Source organism: Palaemon carinicauda, chromosome 36, assembly GCF_036898095.1.
Source record: "Palaemon carinicauda isolate YSFRI2023 chromosome 36, ASM3689809v2, whole genome shotgun sequence".
Lineage (NCBI taxonomy): Eukaryota > Metazoa > Arthropoda > Malacostraca > Decapoda > Palaemonidae > Palaemon > Palaemon carinicauda.
The window spans coordinates 7,913,976-7,924,707 of NC_090760.1; the positions used below are offsets into that span (position 1 = coordinate 7,913,976).

The 10,732-nt window shown below is 40.3% G+C and overlaps 3 protein-coding genes across 3 annotated transcripts in view; all 3 read left to right on the plus strand.

Annotated features, from left to right (window-relative positions):
* LOC137628321 (putative uncharacterized protein DDB_G0271982) overlaps positions 1–910 on the plus strand; it is a 6,294-nt gene extending 5,384 nt beyond the window's left edge. The window contains exon 2 of the mRNA XM_068359484.1: positions 553–910. Coding sequence (XP_068215585.1) covers positions 553–910 — 358 coding nt within the window. The remainder of the gene's footprint in view (positions 1–552) is intronic.
* Positions 911–1,441: 531 nt separating this feature from the next.
* LOC137628322 (putative uncharacterized protein DDB_G0271982) lies at positions 1,442–1,885 on the plus strand. Its single transcript, XM_068359485.1, has one exon. It carries the CDS (start codon positions 1,442–1,444, stop codon positions 1,883–1,885), a length of 444 nt encoding a protein of 147 aa, XP_068215586.1.
* Positions 1,886–1,998: 113 nt separating this feature from the next.
* On the plus strand, positions 1,999–2,508 carry LOC137628323 (putative uncharacterized protein DDB_G0271982). The gene has a single exon (XM_068359487.1). It carries the CDS (start codon positions 1,999–2,001, stop codon positions 2,506–2,508), a length of 510 nt encoding a protein of 169 aa, XP_068215588.1.
* The last annotated feature ends 8,224 nt before the right edge of the window (positions 2,509–10,732 follow it).

Genomic DNA, 10,732 nt, shown 5'->3' on the forward strand with positions numbered 1-10,732 from the left:
CCTCTTTAAAATGCTAGAAAATAGAAAGAGAAGCTTCTTCAACTGCCAAAAAAGAGAACGAAAGGCCTCTTCAACTGCTAAAAGAAAAAAAAAAGGAATGAGAAGGCCACGTTAGCTGCTAAAGAGAAAGAGGGGCCTCTTTATGTGCTAAAAGGGAGAAAACAAGCGACTATTTAACCTCTTGAAAAAAAAATATAGTATTCTTTAACTGACAAAGAAAAGAGAACGAAAGGCTTCTTTAACTGATAAAAGAAAGAGAACAAGTGGCCTCTTTAACTGCTAAAGAAAGAGAAATGGAGTCCTCTTTAACTGCTAAAGAAAGAGAAAATGGAGTCCTCTTTAACTGCTAAAGAAAGAGAAAATGGAGGCCTCTTTAACTGCTAAAAAAGAGAACGAGAGGCTTCTTTAACTGCTAAAAAAGAGAACGAGAGGCCTCTTTATCTTCTAAGAAAGAGAAATAGAGTCCTCTTTAACTGCTAAAAAAGAGAACGAGAGTCCTCTTTAACTGCTAAAGAAAGAGAAATGGAGTCCACTTTAACTGCTAAAAAAAAGAGAACGAGAGTCCTCTTTAACTGATAAAGAAAGAGAACGAGAGGCCTCTTTAACTGATAAAGAAAGAGAACGTGAGGCCTCTTTAACTGCTAAAGAAAGAGAACGAGAGGCCTCTTTCACTGCTAAAGAAAGAGAACGAGAGGCCTCTTTAACTGCTAAAGAAAGCGAACGAGAGGCCTCTTTCACTGCTAAAGAAAGCGATCGAGAGGCCTCTTTCACTGCTAAAGAAAGCGAACGAGAGGCCTCTTTAACTGCTAAAGAAAGAGAACGAGAGGCCTCTTTCACTGCTAAAGAAAGAGAACGAGAGGCCTCTTTAACTGCTAAAGAAAGAGAACGAGAGGCCTCTTTTAACCGATAGAGAAAGAGAACGAAAGGCCTCTTTAACTGATAAAGAAAAGAGGACGAGAGGCTTCTTTAACTGCTAAAAAATAGAACGAGAGGCCCCTTTATCTTCTAAGAAAGAGAAATAGAGTCCTCTTTAACTGCTAAAAAAGAGAACGAGAGTCCTCTTTAACTGCTAAAAAAGAGAACGAGAGTCCACTTTAACTGCTAAAAAAAAGAGAACGAGAGTCCTCTTTAACTGATAAAGAAAGAGAACGAGAGGCCTCTTTAACTGCTAAAGAAAGCGAACGAGAGGCCTCTTTAACTGATAAAGAAAGAGAACGAGAGGCCTCTTTAACTGATAAAGAAAGAGAAATGGAGGCCTCTTTAACTGCTAAAAAAGAGAACGAGAGTCCTCTTTCACTGCTAAAGAAAGAGAAATGGAGGCCTCTTTAACTGCTAAAAAAGAGAACGATTGGCCTCTTTAACTGCTAAAAAAAAGAGAACGAAAGGCCTCTTTAACTGCTAAAGAGAACGAGAGGCCTCTTTAACTGCTAAAGAAAGAGAAATGGAGGCCTCTTTAACTGCTAAAAAAAGAGAACGAGAGTCCTCTTTAACTGATAAAGAAAGAGAACGAGAGGCCTCTTTAACTGCTAAAGAAAGCGAACGAGAGGCCTCTTTAACTGATAAAGAAAGAGAACGAGAGGCCTCTTTAACTGATAAAGAAAGAGAACGAGAGGCCTCTTTAACTGCTAAAGAAAGAGAGCGAGAGGCCTCTTTAACTGCTAAAGAAAGAGAACGAGAGGCCTCTTTAACTGCTAAAGAAAGAGAGCGAGAGGCCTCTTTAACTGCTAAAGAAAGAGAGCGAGAGGCCTCTTTAACTGCTAAAGAAAGAGAACGAGAGGCCTCTTTAACTGCTAAAGAAAGAGAAATGGAGGCCTCTTTAACTGCTAAAAAAGAGAACGAGAGTCCTCTTTCACTGCTAAAGAAAGAGAAATGGAGGCCTCTTTAACTGCTAAAAAAGAGAACGATTGGCCTCTTTAACTGCTAAAAAAAAAGAGAACGAAAGGCCTCTTTAACTGCTAAAGAGAACGAGAGGCCTCTTTAACTGCTAAAGAAAGAGAAATGGAGGCCTCTTTAACTGCTAAAAAAAGAGAACGAGAGTCCTCTTTAACTGATAAAGAAAGAGAACGAGAGGCCTCTTTAACTGCTAAAGAAAGCGAACGAGAGGCCTCTTTAACTGATAAAGAAAGAGAACGAGAGGCCTCTTTAACTGATAAAGAAAGCGAACGAGAGGCCTCTTTAACTGCTAAAGAAAGAGAGCGAGAGGCCTCTTTAACTGCTAAAGAAAGAGAACGAGAGGCCTCTTTAACTGCTAAAGAAAGAGAGCGAGAGGCCTCTTTAACTGCTAAAGAAAGAGAACGAGAGGCCTCTTTAACTGCTAAAGAAAGCGAACGAGAGGCCTCTTTAACTGACAAAGAAAGAGAACGAGAGGCCTCTTTAACTGCTAAAGAAAGAGAACGAGAGGCCTCTTTAACTGCTAAAGAAAGAGAAATGGAGGCCTCTTTAACTGCTAAAGAAAGAGAAATGGAGGCCTCTTTAACTGCTAAAGAAGAGAACGAGAGGCCTCTTTAACTGATAAAGAAAGAGAACGAAAGGCCTCTTTAACTGCTAAAGAAAGAGAAATGGAGGCCTCTTTAACTGCTAAAAAAGAGAACGAGAGGCCTCTTTAACTGCTAAAAAAGAGAACGAGAGGCCTCTTTAACTGCTAAAGAAAGAAATGGAGGCCTCTTTAACTGCTGAAGAAGAGAACGAGAGGCCTCTTTAACTGCTAAAGAAAGAGAACGAGAGGCCTCTTTAACTGCTAAAGAAAGAGAAATGAGGCATCTTTAACTGCTAAAAAAGAGAACGAGAAACCTCTTTAACTGCCAAAGAAAGAGAAATGGAGGCCTCTTTAACTGCTAAAAAAGAGAACAAGAGGCCTCTTTAACTGCTAAAGAAAGAGAAATGGAGGCCTCTTTAACTGCTAAAGAAGAGAACGAGAGGCCTCTTTAACTGCTAAAGAAAGAGAACGAGAGGCCTCTTTAACTGCTAAAGAAAGAGAACGAAAGGCCTCTTTAACTGCCAAAGAAAGAGAAATGGAGGCCTCATTAACTGCTAAAGAAAGAGAAATGGAGGCCTCTTTAACTGCTAAAGAAAGAGAAATGGAGGCCTCTTTAACTGCTAAAGAAAGAGAAATGGAGGCCTCTTTAACAGCTAATAAAGAGAACGAAAGGCCTCTTTAACTGCTAAAGAAAGCAAACGAGAGGCCTCTTTAACTGATAAAGAAAGAGAACGAGATCTCTTTAGCTGCTAAAAAAAGAGAACAAGAGGCCTGTCTTTAACTTCTAAGAAAGATAAATAGAGGCCTCTTTAACTGCTAAAAAAGAGAACGAGAGGCCTCTTAAACTGCTAAGAAAAATTAGACCACTTAAGCAGCTTACGAAAAAAAAAAAAAATCTCATTAATCATGACCAACCAGCCTTTGTGGGGCATTCGGAACCAAGGGCGAAGGGCGCATGCGCCAACTGAATCGACGCCATTTGTTTGAAATTTCCCCGAGATACAAAGGAGACAAAAGATTCGATACAGAAACCACAAATGGGCGGAGACCGCCCATACGCCCCGGATGCTCATTGTTTCAGATGCCGTGGGTCGTTTGCCGTCAGTGACAGGGAACGCAGTGCCTCGTTTAGACAGAGAAATTGGCCGGAATCTTGATTTATAGGTGCCGGCGATGCCAACATTCGTCAGCTTGGATGCTGCATCTGTGTATACATTGTGATGTTGGCTGAGGAAGACCGCATTTGTTGTTGTTGTTGTTGTTGTTGTTGTTGTTATCACTACTATCATTATTATGAAAATTATAGTATCATTTCTATTATTATTATCCTCATCATTAGAGTATCATAAGCAACGATAATATTAACAATATTATTAACAATAGTTATCACAACAATACTATTGCTATTACCATTGCAGTCTTCCTTAATGCTGCAACACAGTTAAGGGCAATTTATTATTATTATTTTTATTATTACTAGCTACGTTACAACCCTAGTTGGAAAAGCAAGATGCTATAAGCCCAAGGGCTCCAATAGGGAAAAATAGCCCAGTAAGGAAAGGAAATAAGGAAATAAATAAATGATGAGAATAAATTAAGAATATATCAGTCTAAAAACAGTAACAGCGTCAAAACAGATATGTCCTATATAAACTATTAACAACGTCAAAAACAGATATGTCCTATATAAACTATTAACAACGTCAAAAACAGATATGTCATATATAAACTATAAAGACTCATGTCAGCCTGGTCAACATAAAAACATTTGCTCCAACTTTTAAACTTTTGAAGATCTACTGATTCAACTACCCGATTAGGAAGATCATTCCACAACTTGGTAACAGCTGGAATAGACATAATCCTTCTAAAAAAATATGTAATATGAAAATAGAAAAATTTTCCGTTTTCTATAACCACCTCAAGCCCTCCCCTCCCCCCCCCCCCCCCCCCGACCCCCTCCACCCCACAGTAGCTACATACTGAGCAAACCAAGAAGAAGTCACACAGACTATGAAACTAGACCCCCAAAGCTACCAACGAACTAGCCACTCCTCAACGCTTTTGACCCTATTTGACACCGAATAACCTCGCTGGATATCTATTCAGGAACGCCGCTAAAGCCCGAGGTCACCGAGGTTCAAGTAACCTCATTACTTGCTCTTTTGTTTGATTTCTCCAACGACTTGACGTGTCGGTTTTCAACCCGCCGTGGGTTGAGGATGACCTCCTAGAGGACCTTCCGTTTGGATGGTATACAAATGTTATGACTTGAGATAGACACACTCACATCAGTTTCCTTCAATTCTTTCTTTATTCACCCCAACCCTCCAGCAATTAAAGTGGATAAAATTAAAAGAAAAGTGCATGTACGATGTTTGTGTTTTTGTTTTTAAAAGTTTGAGGAAAGAATATCCCAACTGGCTATACACATTTCCTTCCAGACAGAATGAAAATCTATATGTAGACAGCTATCGAACGGATTTGGGTTCACGCTCAATGGCAATAAGGGGCCCAGCTTGCTGGAACAAACTACCTCTGGAAATAAGAAAATGTATAAATGTTAGTTCTGATTATTTCAAAAAGAAACTTAAGCAATATTTTTTAAATTTTACTTGAATGTATATATATATCCTAGATATTTACAATCCAATTATTGTGAATTTTATGTAAATAATTTACATTGTTATGTAACAGAATAACCATTTTATAATGGAATAAAGGTTTTTGACTTTGACTTTTAACTGCGACATATATCGGTCGGCTAAAATTTAAATAGCTAATTTAATGATAAATCGAACTTAAGCAGTCTCAGTTCTCCCTTGTCCGGTCCGAGCTTCGAACGCGGTATCCTAGACTTGGCAACTATATACACTAGAGAGAGAGAGAGAGAGAGAGAGAGAGAGAGAGAGAGAGAGAGATGGAATGTGGATTTAGAGAGTAAAAATTTAAAGAGAAAAATAATGCTTATCAATTAGCAGATGCAATACTTTATAATTGTATAAGAAGACATAAAGGACTAAATTTTAATAGGAAAGGACTACATTTTAATAGGATAGTTGTCATTAAGAAAGAGACATTAAGATATAAGAAATTTCAAAATTCAAGAAAAGATCTATATAGCTATAAGGAAGCGGGGAAATTATCATTATTATTATTATTATTATTATCATCATCATCATCATTATTATTATTATTATTATTATTACTATTATCATTATTATGAAGTATATGAACTTATATAATGGTTAAGGTGAATTACACAAAAGTTTATATATATATACATATACATATATATATATATATATATATATATATATATATATATATATATATATATATATATATATTTATATATATATATACATATATATACATATACATATATATATATATTTATATATATATATACATATATATATATATATACAGTATATATATATATATATATATATATATATATATATATATATATATATACATATATATATATACACACACACATACATAACACCTCCAAACACGTCTCACCAACGAACCGAGCCCTCCCAGACAGTAGTTGTCTGGGCAAGTGACACAAACAAGAGAGGTGCCACAATCAGAGCCTCATTAGGCAACTCATTGACTGGAGTGCCACGCGGCCTCACACTAACCAGGCCCTTCTGCACACTGTCTCGTGCCCTTTTCGGTGCCCTTCGGCGGCTGCAGACCCCCTGCACTTAGGGACCAAAGGGTGTGATTTAATGGCCTCGTACTCTACTTAGTAATACAAGAGATAGTTGGGAGTACATACGTCGAGGTAGGAGGGGCAGATGGGAGTGAGTGAGTGGTAGTGGGGAGTGATTTATTGGTCTAGGAGGATGGGAGGAGGCCCCCCCCCCCCTTATTATATTTCTATTTATAGAATCATATTGGGAGGATGGGAGGAGGCTCCCCCCCCTTATTGTATTTCTATTTATAGAATCATATTGGGAGGATGGGAGGAGGCTCCCTCCCCCCCCTTATTGTATTTCTATTTATAGAATCATATTGGGAGGATGGGAGGAGGCTCCCTCCCCCCCCCCTTATTGTATTTCTATTTATAGACTCATATTGGGAGGATGGGAGGAGGCTCCCCCCCCTTATTGCATTTCTATTTATAGAATCATATTGGGAGGATGGGAGGAGGCTTCCCCCCCCCCCTTATTGTATTTCTATTTATAGAATCATATTGGGACGATGGGGGGAGGCTTCCCCCCCTTATTGTATTTCTATTTATAGAATCATATTGGGAGGATGGGAGGAGGCCCCCCCTTATTGTATTTCTATTTATAGAATCATATTGGGAGGATGGGAGGAGGCCCCCTTATTGTATTTCTATTTATAGAATCATATTGGGAGGATGGGAGGAGGCTTCCCCCCCCCTTATTGTATTTCTATTTATAGAATCATATTGGGAGGATGGGAGGAGGCCCCCCTTATTGTATTTCTATTTATAGAATCATATTGGGAGGATGGGAGGAGGCTCCCCCCCCTTATTGTATTTCTATTTATAGAATCATATTGGGAGGATGGGAGGAGGCCCCCCTTATTGTATTTCTATTTATAGAATCATATTGGGAGGATGGGAGGAGGCACCCCCTTATTGTATTTCTATTTATAGAATCATATTGGGAGGATGGGAGGAGGCTCCCCCCCCCCTTATTGTATTTCTATTTATAGAATCATATTGGGAGGATGGGAGGAGGCTCCCCCCCCCTTATTGTATTTCTATTTATAGAATCATATTGGGAGGATGGGAGGAGGCTCCCCCCCCCCCTTATTGTATTTCTATTTATAGAATCATATTGGGAGGATGGGAGGAGGCTCCCCCCCCCTTATTGTATTTCTATTTATAGAATCATATTGGGAGGATGGGAGGAGGCCCCCTTATTGTATTTCTATTTATAGAATCATATTGGGAGAATGGGAGGAGGCTTCCCCCCCCCCCTTATTGTATTTCTATTTATAGAATCATATTGGGAGGATGGGAGGAGGCCCCCCTTATTGTATTTCTATTTATAGAATCATATTGGGAGGATGGGAGGAGGCCCCCCTTATTGTATTTCTATTTATAGAATCATATTGGGAGGATGGGAGGAGGCTCCCCCCCCCTTATTGTATTTCTATTTATAGAATCATATTGGGAGGATGGGAGGAGGCTCCCCCCCCTTATTGTATTTCTATTTATAGAATCATATTGGGAGGATGGGAGGAGGCTCCCCCCCCCTTATTGCATTTCTATTTATAGAATCATATTGGGAGGATGGGAGGAGGCTTCCCCCCCCCTTATTGTATTTCTATTTATAGAATCATATTGGGACGATGGGGGGAGGCTTCCCCCCCTTATTGTATTTCTATTTATAGAATCATATTGGGAGGATGGGAGGAGGCCCCCCCTTATTGTATTTCTATTTATAGAATCATATTGGGAGGATGGGAGGAGGCTCCCCCCCCCTTATTGCATTTCTATTTATAGAATCATATTGGGAGGATGGGAGGAGGCTCCCCCCCCCTTATTGTATTTCTATTTATAGAATCATATTGGGAGGATGGGGGGAGGCCCCCCTTATTGTATTTCTATTTATAGAATCATATTGGGAGGATGGGAGGAGGCCCCCCTTATTGTATTTCTATTTATAGAATCATATTGGGAGGATGGGAGGAGGCCCCCCTTATTGTATTTCTATTTATAGAATCATATTGGGAGGATGGGAGGAGGCTCCCCCCCCTTATTGTATTTCTATTTATAGAATCATATTGGGAGGATGGGGGGAGGCTTCCCCCCCTTATTGTATTTCTATTTATAGAATCATATTGGGAGGATGGGAGGAGGCTCCCCCCCCCCTTATTGTATTTCTATTTATAGAATCATATTGGGAGGATGGGAGGAGGCTCCCCCCCCCTTATTGTATTTCTATTTATAGAATCATATTGGGAGGATGGGGGGAGGCTTCCCCCCCTTATTGTATTTCTATTTATAGAATCATATTGGGAGGATGGGAGGAGGCCCCCCTTATTGTATTTCTATTTATAGAATCATATTGGGAGGATGGGAGGAGGCTCCCCCCCCCTTATTGTATTTCTATTTATAGAATCATATTGGGAGGATGGGAGGAGGCTCCCTCCCCCCTTATTGTATTTCTATTTATAGAATCATATTGGGAGGATGGGAGGAGCCTCCCCCCCCCTTATTGTATTTCTATTTATAGAATCATATTGGGAGGATGGGAGGAGGCTCCCCCCCTTATTGTATTTCTATTTATAGAATCATATTGGGAGGATGGGAGGAGGCTCCCTCCCCCCCTTATTGTATTTCTATTTATAGAATCATATTGGGAGGATGTGAGGAGGCTCCCCCCCCTTATTGTATTTCTATTTATAGAATCATATTGGGAGGATGGGAGGAGGCTCCCCCCCTTATTGTATTTCTATTTATAGAATCATATTGGGAGGATGGGAGGAGGCCCCCCCTTATTGTATTTCTATTTATAGAATCATATTGGGAGGATGGGAGGAGGCTCCCCCCCCCTTATTGTATTTCTATTTATAGAATCATATTGGGAGGATGGGAGGAGGCTCCCCCCCCTTATTGTATTTCTATTTATAGAATCATATTGGGAGGATGGGAGGAGGCTCCCCCCCCTTATTGTATTTCTATTTATAGAATCATATTGGGAGGATGGGAGGAGGCTCCCCCCCCCCTTATTGTATTTCTATTTATAGAATCATATTGGGAGGATGGGAGGAGGCTCCCCCCCCTTATTGTATTTCTATTTATAGAATCATATTGGGAGGATGGGAGGAGGCTCCCCCCCCCTTATTGTATTTCTATTTATAGAATCATATTGGGAGGATGGGAGGAGGCTCCCCCCCCCCTTTTGTATTTCTATTTATAGAATCATATTGGGAGGAGGAGACTCTCCTCCCCCCCTTATTGTATTTCTATTTATAGAATCATATTGGGAGGATGGGAGGAGACTCCCCCCCCCTTATTGTATTTCTATTTATAGAATCATATTGGGAGGATGGGAGGGGGATCCCCCCCCTTATTGTATTTCTATTTATAGAATCATATTGGGAGGATGGGAGGAGGCTCCCCCCCTTATTGTATTTCTATTTATAGAATCATATTGGGAGGATGGGAGGAGGCTCCCCCCCCTTATTGTATTTCTATTTATAGAATCATATTGGGAGGATGGGAGGGGGATCCCCCCTTATTGTATTTGTATTTATAGAATCATATTGGGAGGATGGGAGGAGACTCCCCCCCCCTTATTGTATTTCTATTTATAGAATCATATTGGGAGGATGGGAGGGGGATCCCCCCCCCCTTATTGTATTTCTATTTATAGAATCATATTGGGAGGATGGGAGGAGGCTCCCCCCCCTTATTGTATTTCTATTTATAGAATCATATTGGGAGGATGGGAGGAGGCTCCCCCCCCCTTATTGTATTTCTATTTATAGAATCATATTGGGAGGATGGGAGGGGGATCCCCCCTTATTGTATTTGTATTTATAGAATCATATTGGGAGGATGGGAGGAGGCTCCCCCCCCCTTATTGTATTTGTATTTATAGAATCATATTGGGAGGATGGGAGGAGGCTCCCCCCCCTTATTGTATTTCTATTTATAGAATCATATTGGGAGGAAGGGAGGAGGCTCCCCCCCCCCTTATTGTATTTCTATTTATAGAATCATATTGGGAGGATGGGAGGAGGCTCCCCCCCCCTATTGTATTTCTATTTATAGAATCATATTGGGAGGATGGGAGGAGGCTCCCCCCCCCCTTATTGTATTTCTATTTATAGAATCATATTGGGAGGATGGGAGGAGGCTCCCAACCCCCCCCTTATTGTATTTGTATTTATAGAATCATATTGGGAGGATGGGAGGAGGCTCCCCCCCCCCTTATTGTATTTGTATTTATAGAATCATATTGGGAGGATGGGAGGAGGCTCCCACCCTTATTGTATTTGTATTTATAGAATCATATTGGGAGGATGGGAGGAGGCTCCCCCCCCCTTATTGTATTTCTATTTATAGAATCATATTGGGAGGAAGGGAGGAGGCTCCCCCCCCTTATTGTATTTGTATTTATAGAATCATATTGGGAGGATGGGAGGAGGCTCCCCCCCCCCTTATTGTATTTCTATTTATAGAATCATATTGGGAGGAAGGGAGGAGGCTCCCCCCCTTATTGTATTTCTATTTATAGAATCATATTGGGAGGA

Bases quoted from the DNA above. Each gene is read 5' to 3' on its own strand.
- LOC137628322 (XM_068359485.1), top strand. From the start codon at position 1,442: ATGGAGGCCTCTTTAACTGCTAAAAAAAGAGAACGAGAGTCCTCTTTA.
- LOC137628323 (XM_068359487.1), top strand. From the start codon at position 1,999: ATGGAGGCCTCTTTAACTGCTAAAAAAAGAGAACGAGAGTCCTCTTTA.